This window comes from Nesoenas mayeri (assembly GCF_963082525.1).
Source record: "Nesoenas mayeri genome assembly, chromosome: 2".
NCBI classification, from domain to species: Eukaryota; Metazoa; Chordata; class Aves; order Columbiformes; family Columbidae; genus Nesoenas; species Nesoenas mayeri.
This window is the reverse complement of record NC_137543.1, coordinates 65,421,627-65,440,957: the sequence shown is the minus strand read 5'-3', so window position 1 is coordinate 65,440,957 and position 19,331 is coordinate 65,421,627. Positions and strand designations below refer to the sequence as shown.

The 19,331-nt window shown below is 41.1% G+C and overlaps 1 protein-coding gene across 1 annotated transcript in view; it reads left to right on the top strand.

Annotated features, from left to right (window-relative positions):
* TMEFF1 (transmembrane protein with EGF like and two follistatin like domains 1) overlaps positions 1–19,331 on the top strand; it is a gene marked incomplete at both ends in the record, with an annotated part of 122,534 nt that overhangs the window by 76,650 nt on the left and 26,553 nt on the right. Inside the window, one exon of the mRNA XM_080339277.1 lies at positions 7,032–7,058. Within this exon, the coding sequence (XP_080195403.1) occupies positions 7,032–7,058 (27 nt within the window). The remainder of the gene's footprint in view (positions 1–7,031; positions 7,059–19,331) is intronic.

Here is a 19,331-nt window from a genome sequence, read left to right as displayed (position 1 = left end):
TTTCCAGTGACGCAATTTAAAGCACTTCAGCGGTGCTCCACCAGAACGACACCTGTGACCTCGAGTGTCTGACATGCTCCAGCTGATGTGAGAATATTGGATGATAAAAGCCATCATGTGGAACCTCACCATGCCCTGCTGGCTATCGTAGGTCATCGAGAAGTCAATATATTTGTACTCTTGATCTGTAACACACATATATTGAGAATCAAATGTCCAAATTAAAAAATCCTTTCTAGACTCCCATTTATTTTCATATAGTGCTTCTGAATTTGCTATGGAAATGCTTTGCCCTGGGATGTCATTAGAAGCTAAGCATAGATTCACTGGCTTCCTATCAGAGTTTTGATATTTCAAATAAATGTTTCATCCTAGTGGGATGTAACTGTGACAGTAGGACAAAGTTCCCCCTAGTGTTGCAACAACCATTTAATATTTAAAGTACCACAGACTTCTGAATCTCATACAGGAATGAAGTACTTCTCATTTGCTAGGGATTAGTACCTTCTGAAGCTAAGGCAGTGGAACAGACTATACTGAGTGATTTAATCAGATCTATTTCTTGGCAGGTAACATTTGAATTATTTTTTATGTTCTTGGGTCATTTAGGAGGGTATTTATATATTCATGTTTATTTGAGTGCTCTTAGAGTTGTGAGATCCTAAAATCAGTAATGTTAAAAAAAGAGTCAATCATAGGTGCTTTAGGAATTAACAAAGTGCAAGTTTTCACATTAAAAATGGTGGGTTAGAGATGGTTTAGAGAATGTATGGCTGAAGTTTTGGGGATTGTATATAGAGGTCTTAACATTTTCAAAGCCCATTTTTCTATGAAGGGACATTGTTTGTTCATATATCTGGGTTTACAGAGGTGTTTATGTGCCTAATTACCCCGGCACAAGCTGTGGGTTTCAGCCAATGCATGTAGCCCTGTGTTGTAAAATACAAAGAAACTAGGAAAATGAGTGAAACAGCTTTAGTGTTCTCTTTGCCTAATGCCTTAATATACCTTTGAGAAATGATGGTTCAAATCAAGCTAAATACAATTTGGCTTATGCCTAACCTGGGCTTTTGCATTCATGAAGGAATCATCTGGTGTGTGACTGGATGCAGATGAGCAGGGCTGTGAAGCGAAGTCCTCACTGGTGGTACTTCCCACCTTCCGTAGCTTCTCCTCCTTCCTCTGTGGGATTATGTTGTGAACAAGACCAGAGCACTGTCCTAGCTTTTTTTCTTTTTATATTTCTTAACCTTATCAGTTCCCAGTTTGCAGTTCAGCCCACAAACAAATACAGAGATAGGACCATCCAGCAGGGCGGGAGGAGATGGCAATAGCTACACTGGGACTCCTGCCAAACTCATAGCATCAGCAGTCTTGCTGCTGACCCGAAGCCTTGATCAGTTCATAAAGGGTGACGTTACACTGAAATCAATTCATGTTATGCCATCCTCTACTGGAGGTTATCCTGAACTGGCTTGCTAAACAGATTTAAGAAAGCAGGAAGAGAGGGCAGCTGGGGTGCTCAGAGCATTGGATGTCACCAAGTCCCTTGATTTCATCTGCTTCCTTTTGTTGGTAAATTTATTGTCTTTTATTAGTTTAAATAAAATAAAGTAATTTAGTAAATAAGAAATGGACCTTGACGATTCATTTCTAAGAATGTGTGTTCCTATTAGCCCGCACACAGAGCCACAATTTTGACTGCTGCCAGATTTATATTATATGCACATGGAAATGTAACCACAAAATGATGTAGTACTTGATATATTGTAATTATATATTCTCAGTGTACTGTATGTATTTGGAAGGCACGGTCTGTTGCTTTCTGTTGGGATTTCTAAAGTAAAAAAAAAAAAAAGGCAATTTGCAGAACTAGAAACAAACACTATATCTGTTAGATTTAAGGAATTATTCTCTTAGGAGTGGCTTTAACTTAGTGTTCTTCAGTCTGAAGTAATCAAGCTCTTACCCTGAGTTTGGATGCAGATATTTTTTACAGTAGATGTGTTGGATTTTGGTTTTGTTTTCTGTGGGAGGCTTACAGTGAAGCATAATCAGATGCACACATTGTCCTGAAAATAAATATAATAAGCTCAGTTTAATCCTTTTGAGGGAGTTAAGGAAGAAATTCTAAGCAACTCATTTCTAGATTAAGGAAATGTGAAAATAACGCTTTATGCTCTCTCAAGAAAGCCATAACAAACCTGAAAACCTTGTGTAAAAACTTTCATTCCTGAGAGGTGATGGAGACCCTGACTCCCAGAGCCAGTGCAGTACTGGAGCTTTCGTGTCCAGCCTGTGAGGAGGGTTTGCAACTGTGTCACTGTTCTGTCGTTAGGAAATGCTTTGGAAGGAAAGAAATAGGCTTACCTAGACATATCTCATCAACATGTGCCAGGATTTAATATCCTGCACTTTTTGTGTGTGTGTTTTTGGGTTTTTTTTGCATGGCATAAGCAAGCAGTACATGGCTACCAGGATCAAGTGATAGCAACCACTTGTTTCCTGAAGATGTCAAGGCAAATGAACATTCCCCACACACAGCCCTGGCAATGCAGAGGTTAAAAGCCCATCTCCAGCAGCCAGAGGCCTTGCAGCTGCTGGCAATTAGGCTTGTCAGCAGAAAAAAAAAGCTCCTGCTGGCATATCTAAATCCAGGGTAATTGCCAGCAGGCAGGCCTGCTTCTGGAGGGTGGGATGGCTGAGCTGGTGTGTTTCTTCCCAAAATTCTTTTGTGCAGCATTGAGAAGTTGGAGCTTGTTCTGGTCTTTCCTCTGGCTGCTGGCTTGAAATGGGCTGTGCTGATTTTACGTCTCTTCCAAAACATTGGTCCTTGTGCTGCTGCTTGGAGATTTCAAGGACTGTGCTGCTGCTGCAGGAGCTGATGGAGTATTGCAGCATGCTGAGGAAATAGAGAAAGTTAAAAGCTCCCCCTGGGCAATGCAATAGGTTATTATCCACCTCTACTCTGCCCTGGTGAGGCTGCATCTGGAGTACTGTGCCTGGTTTTGGATTCCTCAGTTCAAGAAGGACAAGAAATTAGTGGAGGGAGTCCAGCAGTGGGCTACAAAGTGATTAGGGGTCTGGAGCACCTTTCTTATGAAGAGAGACTGAGAGAGCTGGGTGTGTTCAGCCTGGAGAAGAGAAGGCTGAGAGGAGATCTCATCAGTGCTTATAAATATCTCAAGGGTGGGTGTCAGGACCAGACTCCTTTCAGTGGTGCCCAGTGATAGGATGAGGGGCAATGGGCACAGACAGAAGCACAGGAGGTTCCATCTGAATATGAGGAGAAACTTCTTTACCTTGAGGGTGCCAGAGCACTGGAACAGGCTGCCCAGAGAGGTTGTGGAGTCTCCTTCTCTGGAGACATTCAAAACCCACCTGGACACATTCCTGTGTGATCTGCTCTGGGCGAACCTGCTTTAGCAGGTGGGTTGGACTAGGTGATCTCCAGAGGTCCTTTCCAACCCCAACCATTCTGTGACTAGTGCTCTCATCACTATGTCTCATGCCACCTGTGTAGATCATGATGGTCATCTTTGGTAGCAAATTCCTCATAATTTTAGCCAATCTTTACTTAGAGGTATACAAGGCATACTCTTGTATACCTAGGTTTAAACTGCAGCAAGCTTACCCTGTCCTACCATGGAGAGGACTGCTTGGTTAGCTGTGTTAACCAGGAAATCCAGGCTAACAGGGAACTAGGAACTGAGACAGCAGCTGCCCTTTCTCTCTTCCACTTCTGTCTCATGAGATGAGTAATGAAAGACAATTGAATAAAAGAGTGAACATTATCCAGAACTTGCTCAGTGAAGTTTCTGGAGTGCTGGTGTGGGAAGACCAATTTCTGCTTCATGAAAAGTAGTGCCATGTACTGTCTTTGTACTAAAATCCCCCCAACTATATCCCAAAAGCTTTAGGAGAAAATCCAGGACTTGGGTATAAAGAGTATAATAACTCTTGGGTGACAAAGTTCAGATGCTGGAAATCCCTTCTCAGCTGTCAGCTAAGCTTTGCAATACCCGAATTCAGCAAATACATCATTTTTTTGGCTTTGTTTCCTGGAGAACAGTGTACAGTTTTACCTTCAGTGTGTCAAGAGCCATTCTGTTTTGCCCACTGCTGAAAAGCTGTTGACCTGCTTCTTACATAGATCTAAAAAAAGGTGGTGTCTTTTGGTGTTTCTTTGCCTGCCTCTCTGTGAGCAGGATCAGATAGGTTTGCTCTAGAGGTGCACACTGGATCACCTGCCCCATGTGAATCAAGTCTGCTTGCTTAAGATTTGTCAGTGTACTGTTAGTCTTCCTGTTCATACTTAGTGATTTGGAGCTCTTGCCCTGAATGGGGAAGAGATGGGTTCAATTTTCATGCTAGTTTGAGTTAAAAGCCATCCCTCCTGAATAAGACAGGCTCTTTGGGGTTTGGAGAGCGTACCTTCTGCCTCTGCACCAAAGCAGACCCATGGTACTCTCCTGCTCAGAGAGAACCAAAAAAAAACCCAACCAAAAAACAAAGGGATTCCGACTGTAGCCTAGTGCTTACAGTGCTCAGATGCTGTGGCTGATCCATGTGCTCCTTTATGTATTTTAGCCAGAAACTCCTTCATGGATAAAAGCAGTTCACAGCAGAAGCCTGTATGTTCGTGTATAAGCATATTTCTATAAGCCTATTTGGAAAAGAGTGGCTTAAGTAAAGAGAGAAATCACTCACTTTCTGATTACTGGTCCGTGGCTGAAGGAGGAGTCTCTTTCTGTCCATCTTCCTCGCTTGTTTGGGCACCTTTCTTGCCAGGTCTTGGTGCATGGAGACCACTTTTGGAAATCCCAGATTGGTTAAGGGCCTCAAAAGAGCAGGGCTGCTTGTCCAAGTAAGCTTCAAAAAATGCTACTTTTTAAACCAGCAGCTGCTTGGGGAAATGTAGCCAAGACTCAGAAAAAAGCAGGAACACCAGCTTAGTTTAGCACAGTTACCCTGGAGACAAGAGTCCTCACACAGCTCCAGGGCTCAGAGGGGAGACATGAGCTGCCAGTGAAAAGCTGAAAATGATGCAGTGTTATAGAGGATGACACTTATTTTTTTAACGGTTTCTTGAGATCTGAAAGCCCAGAGGAGCAGGAATGGATCTGTTCCATTACTAGGATATCCTGCCAAGTGGAGACAGAGTTGCCTGTGGACTTCATGTATATCAACCCAATAATCCATAGAGAGGGGTGGTCTGAGCATCACTTCTGTCACTTCTATACCTCTCTCATTGTAGCTCATACTATGTGATGGTATCTCCCCTGCTGCACAGCACCTCGCGGTATAACGTGAACCCCTCATACTAGAGCAGAGCGGCAATTCTCACCTTGGGGCTGAATGCACAGGGGAAGGTGGTCAGAGAGTGACAGTTGGAAACAAAAACATGGAACAAGTCAAGTTTCTTTGAGACATTTTAACCTTTGTTTTTTATATGAATTACAGGTTGAACTTGCTCATGTTTGTCTGTCAGCCTTCTCTCCCCTGGAACAGCTTGTGACACAATTTCACCACTACAAATAAACCTGTATTCTTACTTCATATAAGTAAATTATACTCCTTCGAATTTCTTAATGAAGCAATACTGCATATTTCTGAGTGACTCAACAGCGACATTTTATATGGGGTTGTCTGCTTTGTCAGTAAAGTGGGTCACTATCGATGGAACAAAAGCCCTTCTGTTTTTGCATTTGATTCTCCAAGGTAATAAGATCAGTCTATTAGACATGGAGTAGTGGTATAGGAGAAAAAAAAGGAAAATATAGGCGGAGGAAAGAAACCTCTCTATTCCTGATACTCCATGTGACAGGAGATTATTTTTAATGTGTAAAGTGACCCAGTAACGTGGAATTTCACACTTTCATCCACGCACTAGAGGGAATTATTCTTAGAAATATAACTGCTTAAAGAAAAACTGGGAGGAGGGAACTGAGCAAACAGAGGGTTTGGTTTTTCTTTTGATGTGAACAACGAGCTCATATGTGGAAGTAAGAACCGCACTCCTGTCTCTATCTGGCCTCCTTCTTCTTTCAGATTTGTGGAAATAAATTCAGCTGCCTTCTCCATCAGCAAAGCAGGCATGAAAGGAGAGGTGTGGGATGAGCAGTGTGTGTGCGCTCTGCTCCTCTCCTCATCTTCCAGAGAAGCTGAGCTCACGGGGATGGGAAGTAATTCACTGACAGTAATTGCCATCCCATCCTCTCCTCTCCTCTCCGCTTCCTTTGTGCAAGAAAGACAGAGGGAGGTTTGTGACTCAGAGGGTGTGTGTGTTTCAGGGCCTGTCTTTACTGCTGAAGATGCTGTGCAGAGCGCTGCCCAGCGGGATGCCTGTCCCTGTACAAAATCCTGAGCCAGCTCCGTACTGCTCTGAAGTGGAGTTAGTTGGCCTGGGGTGGTGAGGAAGCTCGAGTCCTGCTGATGCTTGAATGCAAGGGGATGCAGCCACAAGCTGTCACTCATCAGATGCTAATCCAGTCAGCCTAATGTCAATGAAATAACTATGCCATTAGAGCATCCTTATATGAAGTGACTGACTCAGCAGAGGAGCTATTTTGTGGGTAGATGACTTAAGCCAACTTTACTCTGAGCACCAGTTGTCTTCTGGAGGTACTTCTGCAGTCATGTGATTTATATATTACTCCTTCATGTACCACTCCCAGCGCCAGGGTAAAAAAAATAAATATTCCAACAATCAGAGTCCACACTCTTCATCTCTTTTGGTTTTAACTCATTTGAATAACTAACAGTTGGAAAAATGCTAAGAAAGCAGTTTATTTTTCAGTATCGAATGATGCTGTTCCTTGAGTAAAAATATCTTGCCAGGCAAGAGAGAGAATAGGGCACAGTATGCATGGACAAACTGTATTAAAGCATGCCAGACTTTATGTGGGATGTTTGTTTTTACACCTGGCTCATGAAATGTAACACCTGTGTAATGTTTCACAGTGACAAGTTCCTGAACAGCTGCTCCCAGAACAATATTTTCATTTGCTCCCCTTGTGTTTCTTTTTCAGATAATGGCTCTGGGTCAGGAGAAGGAGGTGAGTACCAAACTCAAGTTACACTTCCTTTTAGTCTTGCTTTTTTGCTATATGTGTATTGGTTTTATGTACCTGGTTGCTGTATACCACATGAATTAAGGAAAAATTATGACAACTTAAAAATAAGCTTTAACATTGCAATGTTATCTGATGATCTCAGAACAGTATTTGTATAGGAATAGGTTGTAGTGTGCATTTGACCAGTGTTGTTCTTTCAGGTTTGACCTATATAATTTGTTGCCAGCAATACAGTGTAATATTTAGATTCCTGTTTCACCTGTATTTCACTCCTGGAAATGTTCATTCACAATAAATTTCTTACTTGGTTTTTTTTTTTTAATTCATTTCCGTAGTGTCTACAATGTCTACTTATTACTTTATCCTTAGTCCAACATGTTGCCTAAAATATATTATTACAGTATGATACCTGTTTTTAACAAATATTTTACATGTTTCTGTTCAAAGCTGTATGTTCAAAACTAGTACTTGTAGAAGTGTTCCTATCTTCAAACACATCTCAACCTTCTTCCAAGTATTAAAAAAAAGACATGATTTTATCTTAATTCTATCTTTGATACTGCTAGAAAGAATATATATAGAATGAAAAATGTGAGATATAGATATAAACAGATACGGAAAAGCCATTTTGCTTTTAGGTTTTGCTTGTATTATGGAAGTGTTGCAGTTCATACTGATGGGACTGAGTTTTGAAATACTGGAAATCTTGTACATGAAAATGTGCTTTTGTAGAAGACAATCAATGGCATCGCTATCTGTCTAAACAAAACAGTTAAACTTTCCAAAAATCAGGAGCTATCTCTCTCTTTTTTCATGTGTGGAGTGACAGGGAGGCATTTCCCTCCCCTTTACTAAGATGCTATCAGTAAATTCCTGGGCTGCTGCCAGCACATGGCTGTTCTCACCTTTGTTTCCTTTTGGAGCAGTATCTAAAGGAACATTTTTCTGCTCAAATGCTGCCTCTTCGTACCTTCAATGGTGTTTTTTTTTTCTCCGAAACTCTTCTTCCTGAGATTGTATCATGCTCTTTCCCAGCTCTGTTTGTTTCTCCTTCCCCCTTTGTTCCCCAGCCTGTTATCCCACTACAGCTGCTCCCTGCAAGCTGAGCCTTGCTTGCCTTCACACTGCTATTCACTTCTTATAGGAAACAGATGACAGTAATTTAGTCCACATCTGACTTTTATTTTTGGAACACTTTTAGAAATCTTTTAATGCTCTTGGGATTTTTTTTTTTTCAGTATTTCCTAATTGGATACAAAAATCCCCATTGAAGTCCCTTGTATATATTACTGTGTTGGTCTGGAAGAGATTGGCAGCTGACTGACAGATGTGGCGATTCTTTGGGTAATTTTATGAACAATTTGGAGAAAAGCAGGACAGAACATGTTGTGTCTTCTTGGGTAGGCTGCTCACTGAAGATGCAAGTTCAAATATACTCATTGCTTGTTCTGGGATGGGAGACTGAACCAGGTCCACCGTCTCTTGGTAAGAGAGGTCCAAAAATGGGTTTCCCTTGGTCACTGCTGTTGTTTCTGTTCTCACTTGAAATATTCATTGAGCCTGGGACAAAGGCAGCAGAGAGGAAAGCAACAGCCTGGAGGCTGGGAGGATGCATGCTGTAGAAAGGCTTTGTTAGTTGGGTCTCAGAGTGGTAGTGAATTTTAATTATTTATGCAAAATAGAATGACATCAGCTGAGGAGATTTGGGGTCCCTCCATACTACCTTGTAGCAGTGGTTAGTGTGTTGCCTTGAGAGGTGGAATAGGTAGGTTTGGTTCACTTCAGGCACAGAGGAAAATATTGAATCTGGGTTCCTTGGCCCCAGGTAAGTATCTGCCCTGCCTGGATGTTGAATAAAGAAGGGACAACATACCCACTGCCTCCTGCAGCAGCCTTGTGATGTTAGCCCTTCATTTATTTGGCTTTCTTCCAAGTGCTTTGGGGCCACCTGAAGTGTTCCTGCACCTGTTCAGTATGAAAACAGTTGGGTTTAGTTCTTAATTTTAGATAGAAATACTATTTTAAACAACCAGAAATTGAAAATCCTGCTTGTTACTTCTTCTTCTTTTGGATACACCTAGGTGAATTTGTGACACGTTGAACTAGTACTGTTCCCATCCTCATTCCTCACTGAAATGGGCACTGGGTAATACTTCCACAAAGACAGTTGGCTAGTCTTCAGCAAGTTGAGTCATTTTCTGTGTGTGAAAGCAATCCTTCAAGTGATGGAATTCACTGGTGCTTTGATTACTGAAGTCTGCTTTGGCCAAAAAGCCTAAGAGTATTTTTGTACTCACAATGTTTTTTTTTAATCTGGAGTTTGTTTTGTTTCATTTTTCAAGTAACTGTAAAACTGTTACAAGGAGATATTAAAAACGTCAAGGTTATATTACTAGTTGAGGGAATTTAGAGGATGGAGGTGCATTGTTCAGGATCCAGGCAAAGAGAAAGGACAGGAACCTGGGCAGAGGGTGACCTGCAGGGGAGGGGTGCTCCCTGGTGCACACCACAGTCCTGCCTCCATGGTTCTTCCAGCTATGGGACTGATTGGAGCACAGCACAGCTCCTTCCTGACCCAGCCTTCCCCATTTTCTTCTTGGAGGAATCTAGGACATGCTGAGATGTAATAATCACCCTGATCATTTAATATGAGGCTCTTGGCCGAGGGTACACAAATGGGAACTAAGTTGCATGAGGAGCTTCTGTAGCCTGTGGGTTAGGTACAGCTACTGCTTGTAAGTACAAGGAAGCAGCAACACAAGTGGAAAAATGCAAGGGTGAGAGACTCCACCAATCTAGAATATTGTGTCCAGTTCTGGGCCCCTCAGTTCAAGAAGGACAGGGAACTGCTGGAGAGGGTCCAGCACAAGGCAACAAAGATGATTAAGGGAGTGGAGCACCTCCCTTATGAAGAAAGGCTGAGGGAGCTGGGTCTCTTTAGTTTGGAGGAGACTGAGAGCTGACCTTATTAACGTTTATAAATATATAAAGGGTGAGTGCCATGAGGATGGAGCCAGCTCTTCTCGGTAGCACACAATGATAGGAAAAGGGGTAATGGGATCAAGCTGGAACACAAGAGGTTCCACTTAAATTTGAGAAAAAACTTCTTCTCAGTGAGGGTGCCAGAGCACTGGAACAGGCTGCCCAGGGGGGTTGTGGAGTCTCCTTCTCTGGAGACATTCAAAACCCGCCTGGACATGTTCCTGTGCGACCTGACCTAGGTGTTCCTGCTCCGGCAGGGGGATTGGACTAGATGATCTTTTGAGGTCCCTCCCAATCCCAAACATACTGTGATACTGTGAGAGGGAGCCAGCAAGTGAGCAAGTGTGCTAGCTTAGAAATTTCTGTTTTCTTCCTAGGATTTACATTTCCAGATGTTAATCACAGAATCAGTGTATGCTATGTTTCTTAAACACACAATTAGTGTGATTGTGTATGCACCAGCGATGCTTGCACACACGGAATGGATGAGCGCAGCTGCTTGTATATGTTCAGAAAGCATTGCAATTGCTGTGCAGCAGATGTACTGTTTGCTGGTAGGTTTTTAACTGTGAAGAAACGTACTGGGAAAGCATCTGAGGTGTACTTTTCTGTTGTTACAGCTCTGCCTGTGACAATCTTCACTGCTGCCTCACGTGTGGCTGAGATTTGCGCTGGTGGTTCTCACTGTTCTCTTTCATTTTCCAGACACAGAACAAACTCATTAATGATTCTGAAACTTGACTTCATGCATATTTTCCCTCCTACTCCCAAACTGTATGATGTTAAATGCATTCATTTTTATGTAAAAAAAAAAAGGTAAATTCAGAACTGATTAAGAAAACTCACAACAGTCCTCTTCCTCAAAGATTATTTCAGACAATGTCTTGCCTTAGAAGTTGTCGTGTGCCACAAAAATGCTATAGACCGTGGATCCACGTTCTCTCCCAAATCATGTTTACTGTGACAAAGATACTAGATTTTAAGAAAAGAATTAAGAGTCATAGAATTTTTTCAGTATGCCTGAATAGAGATGAAGGAGCATAATTTTTAAGGGTGACACAATTGTCTAGTTGCCCTCTGACATTCTGGATAAGCGATTTCCATTTTCTACACTCTGAATGCACAGTATTAATAAAGAGTTGTAATAAAATTATTCATTTTGCTCATTTCAGAAGTCTGAACCTTCAATTAGCATAATAAAAATTACACTTATGAAACTATGCTTTTGATCACTTTTGGCAATAGGTATCCTGAAGCCACTTCTAAGAAGGGTATGGATTGTTAATTCAGAAATTAGAGAAATTTCAAAAGCCTCATTACCATTATCTTTCGGCCCTACAGAAAGCAATGTCAGAGAGTGGGGACTCAAACCTAAAAAAGTTGCTTAGTTGAGGTCACAGCTGAAGATGGTGGGATCCTTCGGATTTTCATTTAACACTTGGGCTTCTCTTTGCAATCTTGTGTGAATCATTCTGCAGTTTCTCAGTTCTGAAGAATACAGTTATAAAAGCAGCTCCTGATCCACTTTGTTTAAACACTGATTTGTTAGAGTTTGAGGCAGAACTGGTGAAAGAGGAGTTACAGGCTCAGATTTATGTTGTAAATTGCAACGGTATTTGACCTGCTGGATGTACTACCACAGCTGGTAGTTCGGGCACGAAAAATGATCCTCAGGCTGTCATGTGTACATAAAGTAGGTAAATTGCTAGCTTGCATGAAGCGTTTTTCTTTTTTTCTAACAAGAATTTAAAGTTTTTATTTCTGGTGGAACTTGCCATGTTCTCCCTGTAAAAAAGAACCGCACTGACCCAATAAAGTAACCTCTGGAAGATTAACTTATGTAGGCTTATATAAGTGTGACTAACGATGAGCTTTTACAATTTTTTCTCCAAGGTGCTTTCTATGTGCAAAAAAGGTTTTTTTCCTCCAGTTTACAACTGATACTAGCTAAGAAGGTCAAAAAAGAAGGAGTCATCTTAGTGATCTTACCTTCTCGCTGTACAAAGAGCTGGCAGTGAGCACTCCCAGCCAAGTAGAAGCCCTGTCATGTAACTGAAGTAGCCTCCATGGTCAGAAGACCTCAGATCTTGGTTAAAGCCAAATTGTCAATATTGTAAAAAAAGATCCAAGCACAACATTACCCAGCTAGTAGCGAGACAACTGAAAGGGCAGTCGGAACCACTGATTTAAATTCTGTTTGGATTTACAGTCACATCCTACATTCATAAAAGAAATTTTGGCCCACTACAGATGGGAACACTTAATCCTAGAGGAAAACTTTGGAAAAGAAACTGTTTCCTTTCTTTGTGTGTTAAAGTTATTTGTGACAAAAAATAATTTGCTTTCATCTGGCAGCAGTCCTTATTCATAAGGCTTTTTTTGGTAGTCCTTTCCATCTTGCATCCAAGTACAGTGCAAAAACTTCTGAAGGAGAACCTTATTTCTTCTGAGCTCCCAGGTTCCATCTTTGGTATATGAGTACTTCTGAGCTCTTTCTTCCCATGTCTCTCCAAGTAAAGTTCTTTTTTCCTCTCACTCTGGATACTCCTTGCTCTCTCTATTTGATACTGCCAGCAAATGGCAGCTGTGATGTTGACTTTGTGATATAGTTAGGCCTTTGCAAGAATGTGTCAAAAACCATCAGCAGGTGTTATGTATGCCATCAAAGAGTTAACAAATGGTAATGACTTTTCAAGCCAGCTTATCAGAGGCAAATTGGTGTCCTAGAAGAAGCAGGTTCTGTGCTCTGGTAATCAACCATCACGGGTAAGATTTCCAAGTGTCCTGCTATGCCCATAACATTAATTTTTTATTCTTGTTCAGCGTCTATGTGTGTACCTAAGCAGAATGCACTTTTGATATTAAAAAAGATGTAATGCTTAGACAGATGGCACCCAATCATTTCAGGCTTTTAAGCTAAGGAAATAACATGCTTGCAATACATATAGCTAAGTTAATTATTATTAAAATAATTTGTTTTGAATTTCTAATCCCTTGGAAATTTAATAGCTAAAGTATCTTGTGATGAATGTCTAGCAGATTGCATTTAGTAATTAATAAATTGATATACAGTGTGTGCTTTTTAGCAGGCTGCCATCTGTTCCTTCCCCTCACTGGGGACAACACTTATCCAGTAATTGTCACACAGTCAGGGTGTTATAAACAGACACAGTTTAGAATCACGAATATTTTTTATTTTAATTTGTAATAATGCTGCTGATTTGGTTTAATGTATTTTAATATGACTGCAGAAACTTGATGGTGATTAACACCCTACATAGGAGGTAACATCATGTCTTTTAGCATATTTTTATAATGGCGTGTGACTTAAAAAGATTTAAGTGCTGATTCCATCATGTGGTTTTGTCTGACTATGACTGTAGCTTCAAATAGCCCTATTTATTTCTGCTGAGATACTACTTTCTGTAAAGTTAACACAGAACAAAAACTTGCAAGAATTACTGTGTTTTCGCCAAAGGTTCAGCGAGGAAGAGGCAAAGGTCCTGAATGTTCAGGCCTTCTCTTGGTGAAAACTTATTCTAAGCAGAGTTTTCGGAGTGGGCTGGAGCTTGTTCAGAAGGATGCTGGAGCCAGGGGCATGGAAGCACAGATGCCTCTTGCTTCTTGTGCAGGATGACAGATAGCAAATGAGGGCTGGTTTATCTTGTGCAGCCGGAATGGGGCCTGCGGAACGGTGTTGGGCATGTTCATTAAATTGTGGGACACCTCCCTTGGCGTCTGGTGACTTTCTTGTCCTTTCTGTTTTCCGCCATCATCTGCTCATGCATAAATAATTTCCCTGGTGGTTACTCCGAAGTTGTTGTGTCTCCCTTTGGAGAAAAATGAGTTAGCTGAAAGAGTTAGCAACACAGCGGAGTGACTGGGTATTTGACTTTTCCAACCAGAGAGTCCTGCAGTGTAGAAGCTGATCCAGCTCTCACAGAATGCTGACTTTCCCCACCATTATCCATGGTGCCATATGCACAGAAGCCAGGTAGAAGTTATAGTTGCTAGATGTGTAAAATACCTAATGCATAACAAAGGTAATGGTTGTAGGGAGTCTTACAATGCACATCCTCAAGTCCTTTGCTCAGAAGTGCACGTGCTGTCCTCACCATAACTGCTGGGCAAACATACAACCTTGGCTGGGTTGTGATTAGGATATCAAACTTTGAACTTCCCTCCTCCAACCAGTTCAGTTGTAAATAGACCAGGCATCCTTGTGTCAAGCCTGTAATGCCCATCTTTGCAAAATTAAACTTCAAAGGCTGCTGTCTTTGCTGGAGTGTGCTTACAGCTGCTCTACGTGGTCTATACTGCACAGGGTAAATATCCTTCAGCCAGGTATAGATTTCTGGCTGTACCAAGCCAGGCTTTGCTTCTAAGCCAGCTGGGTGGTTGGATAAGAGATAACAGGGCTTTCCACAGTGGTAAATATTGCTTTTGCATGAGATCCTGCAACATGGTCAAGATAATTCAAGACACTGCTTGCCAAGAATTTGGGATAGCTAAGAGCAGTTGTTGCACTTGTTTTAAATTTGCACTTACAGACAAAAAAGTAAGTTTGCATCTGGGTTTTAAATTACAGTGACAATCATCAGTGTGTCATTAAATCTACTCTAAAAATTAATGGAAGAGATGATAAGTCACTAAAATGTTCAGTGAACTGCAGCCCATAATGTGTGATGCTGTGGACTGTGCTATTTTGAGAGGAATTTCTAGTGTGAGCTATACTGAGGGAATCAAAGTCTAATCACAGCAGGTTTCTTCTGTACTTTAGGGTCCGGAAGGGGATTTGCTGTGGCCCTTCATATTTTTCAAAAGTCTTTTTGCAATTAGTTGCTCCCATGGGATAGCACATCAGTAAAAATAACTATACTCCACAAACAGATAGGAATTGGTTTTTAGAAGGGCTTTCCTAGATGAGAGGACCTTCATTCCATCCATGGCTACTGAGTAGTTGCAGCTCTCCACAAGCTCCCCCTGCTTCACTGTGAACAGTGATAAGTATATAAATGTATATATATATGCATATAGAGCAGAGCTCCCTTTCCAGGCTGTGCCTTTAGGGCAGACCAAACTTCACCATGACATAGCCCAATGCTTTTGCTTCGAGTGTGATTGAAAGCCCTCAGCAGAAACCCATATTACCGTAGTAGGAACATGCAAATAAGTTGCTGAGGGAAGTTATTTACTGCTGGCCAGTTCCTCTAGAGATACTGTCCATTTGCAGGCTCCTGCCCTGCAGCTCCTAAAATATAGCTGGCCATCTTATGCGGAGGAATAATGACTCGAGGAGAAGTTTTAGGGAACACTGCAGCGCAGTGAGACAACTGGGAGTCACAGATCCCATCCTTGTGCCTCCTTTCTTTGGAAGGACAGAGCCTAAATGAGGTGCTGCCCTGAAAGACGAACGTAGCTGAAAAAAAGAGAAGGAAAATGAGCTTTCACTCAGCATGAAATTAAGATGTCAAAGAACAGAATTAATCACAATACCAATGAAACCGAGGAGAAGAAATTCTGTAATCATCTGTACATCAACATTAGAAGTCTGCGTAATAAACAAGAGGAGCTGAATTGCTCATTTAGGAGCATATTTTGACCTAATTGATATTACTGAAACCTGCTAGGAAGATCTGATTGATCGGAATATTAAAATTAATGGCCATAACCTACTTAGAAACAATCGAGTGTAGGGGAAAAAGGAGAAGGGAGGACAGTCTGTCAAGGGATGCTTTGCCTATTTGCAGACATTTGCACCAAACTTATGCTCTCAAATATTAATGGATTAACTTATTTTAACAGCACACAAGTCAGGTACTGAAAATGTCTGCTAACAATTCAGGCTGAAAACCAGTATTTATCTACTTTGTATTGGTGGGAAAAGCTGTGTTTTCTTCAAGGACTTATGTCTAATTGATATGCAGTGTCTCATGCTGTTAGTACTAAACTATCATGCAGATAGTAATGAGAGAGGCTTCTAAAAATTGTAGATGACTATTGCCTAAGTTGGAAATGTAGCATCAATGCATATTCATCTGTATTACACCTCATCCTGACAGGTGTAAATTATTAGTACCCGAGGTGCAGGTGTTCTCGACTTGCACTTGCACATATTTACTATATGCAGACAAAATAAAGTACAGATCTATATGCATGAGGTCCAGCAAATTCTGTTCAAGAAAAAAAGGCCACACTTTTTCTAAAGCAAACCAAATTTTAAAAGGTAGAGAAAGCAACTGGGGGGCTGAGGGGAAAAGGAAGGAGAGAGAGAGAGAGAGAAGTTTACACTGAATCGCATATAGGATCACAGAATCATTTTGGTTGGAAGAGACCCTCAGGATGATAGAGTCCAACCATCATCTAACTGTAGCACTAAACCATGTCCCTAAGAACCTCATCTAAATGACTTTTAAACACCTCCAAGGATGGTGACTCAACCGCTTCCCTGAGCAGTATGTTTTAATGCCCAACAACCCTTTCAAATGAGGAATTTTTTCCTAATACCCAATCTAAACTTGAAGCCGTTTCCTCTTGTCCTACCCCTTGCTCCTTGGGAGAAGAGACCAACCCCCTCCATGCTACAACCTCCTTTCAGGTAGTTGCAGACAGCGATCAGGTCTCCCCTCAGCCTCCTCTTTTCCAGGCTAAACAGCCCCAGTTCTCTCAGCTGCTCCTCATCAGACTTGTGCTTCAGACCCCTCACCTGCTTCATCGCCCTCCTCTGCACTCTCTCCAGCACCTCAGTGTCCTTCTTATGATGAGAGGCCCAAAACTAAACATAGATTCAAGGTGGGGCCACACCATGTAGAAACAATGAAAAAGTAGTTGTGGACTAGTGTTTATGAAAATTAAAAAGGTGCCAGGGCATTCACGGGGAGCAGATCTAAAGTGGGTGGGGAAGGGGTACATGTACCCCGCGTGTGTGTGTACGTGTTGCTTCTTCAGCTCCATTACAAAACTGAAATGCTTATAGTGCAGTGAAATGCTCTGTAGAGCATTCAGGTTGAATTTGTAGTCAAGTCAGAGAATATATATAGGATATGAGGAAATAGTTTCCATGCTAGCAATAATGCAGAAGGATATTAAGCACCAAATGTTGAAGACAGGTGTTTTGTAATCAGCAGGTCTGGCTGGTTTGTACCTGATAGCTTTAAAAATGGGTGGTAAAGAATTCTCTGCCCAACAATGAATTTTTTTTCTCTCTTTTTCAGTAGAACAATAAGAAACAGTGTACAAATCTTTTGAGAAAAGATAAATGTGATGATTGAGCAGGCAACAGCCTCTCATTCTGGTATCAATCCGAAGAAAAGCAGTGGAATAGAAGGTCAAAGAATCAACTGAGTACAGAATTAAGGGAGAGGAATAATGCCAGTCATCATGGGTTCATGGAAAACCTTTACGGAGAAATTTACCTTTTTTTTCTTTTAATTTAGTTTTCCATGAAAGACGTTTGTACAACAGAACATTTTATGTAAGTGTACCACCTCAAAACCATAACCTTTCTCAAAGGTGATCTCTCATACAAGTTTAAGTAACCAGAGGGCACAGCATCCACACAGTGCACATCTACTGTGCAAAAATATTGCCAGTCAATGGATCGTTACATGTTAAGGATTCCTTACAAAATGAGTGTTTTTCTAGGGACTGTTCTTGGCCTTGTGACCCCTTCTACTGGTGGCCTGGGAGCAAATCAGTCAGTACTGGTCAGGCCTGGATGACAGAGAACGGGTCACTCAGCTAACAGGAAGCAAAAGCAGGTGGGATGTTAATGACTGAGGACAGAGCGATATGTAGTGAGTCCAGGATCTGTGTGATTCTTTCCTGGATGTCAGCCTCTCTCCTTACACAGGCTGATGACCCTGACAAGGACTCATTGGGGAATGAGGTGAATAATGAAGTGAATGTGAATAATAATGATCAGTGCAGAGAAATGGTCAAAATTTAAAATGCTTGTTGGATGTTTTAACTGAAGAATATCATAGATGGCATTTGGTTTTGATGACAACTCTTCTGGAGCAGTGTGTCCAGCTCTTGTACCCATTACTCCAGAGGGTGTTAATGTGCTGGGGAAGGAGCATCGAGGGTCATAAGAACAGCAACAGAAGTGGAAATACCATGAATGAAAGCCATGAGCAGTGCCATTTGTTTAATTTATTCAAACTGCAGGGGGTCACTTAATGTCATGGAAAAGTGAAACCTGACACTAAAGGACACTTTGGGATGCCAAACACAGGCATAGGAATGTGGTATCTAGAAAGAAGTAAAAATCAGATAAGATGTACATTTGTAAAGATAAAAGCAAATTACTTCTACTGCAACTTAATAAGAGTGGGGATAGAATTTCTACAGTGGGAATTTTGTAATAAAGTTTGATATATATTAATCTTTGAAAAATGCAATGCATACTTTAGACAGAAGGTAATTTGAGAGGCTCACCTGCACTATTCTCCATGTAAGCCCAGCCCCACAGGTAGGAGGGAGAGATGCCCTTCAACCAAGATCTAGGAAATTAGGAAGGACTCTTTTGAATTACTTTTTCTTCTTTACAAATAAAGAGTGTAAATGCAAGTTTTTTAATGATGGCGTTTGATTAGCTGTTGCTACGGGACGTAACGCTGCTGTGAGAAAGAGAAGCACTGATCTACGTCCATCTGACAGCCTTATGTAGTTAGCCTTACGCTGCCATGATACTGCGATATGTTAAATGGTTTTCGACTCCCTCTCAAATTTCTGTGTTGTTTCCCTGCCTTTTGAATGTCTCTCTTTCCTTTATGACTTTATTAAAATAAAAAATAGGAGTTACTACTGGTAGTGAAATAATAAGAAGACAGTTATATTTCTCTTTTACTTGGTGAAGAGTTTTGGCGTCCATATGAACAGTAAGATTGATGCAGAAGTTTTTAGGATCAGAATATTGAGATATTAATTTTACATTTTTAGGGAAATAGCATTTCTACCAGTTTCTTGTTAAGATTATTTTTTTTCTGTTAGTCTTGTATAACTAATCAGAGTAGTCTGGCAAATATATCATGGCATATATGAGATATGAGTACAGTCAATTCCTATTGTCGGAAAGAGAAAGGGGAAAAATGAAAGCAGTTGCCTTGCATAAGGATATCTGTAATTAAAGACTGTCAAAGAAAATAGCATTCAAATCCCCACTGCCTAATATTCAAGGATATTAAAAGGCACAGGGTTTACACATTATGAGTACCAATTAAGATTAAATGTGACTGGGATACATGTCGATGCCAGTTACACGGCTGGTGG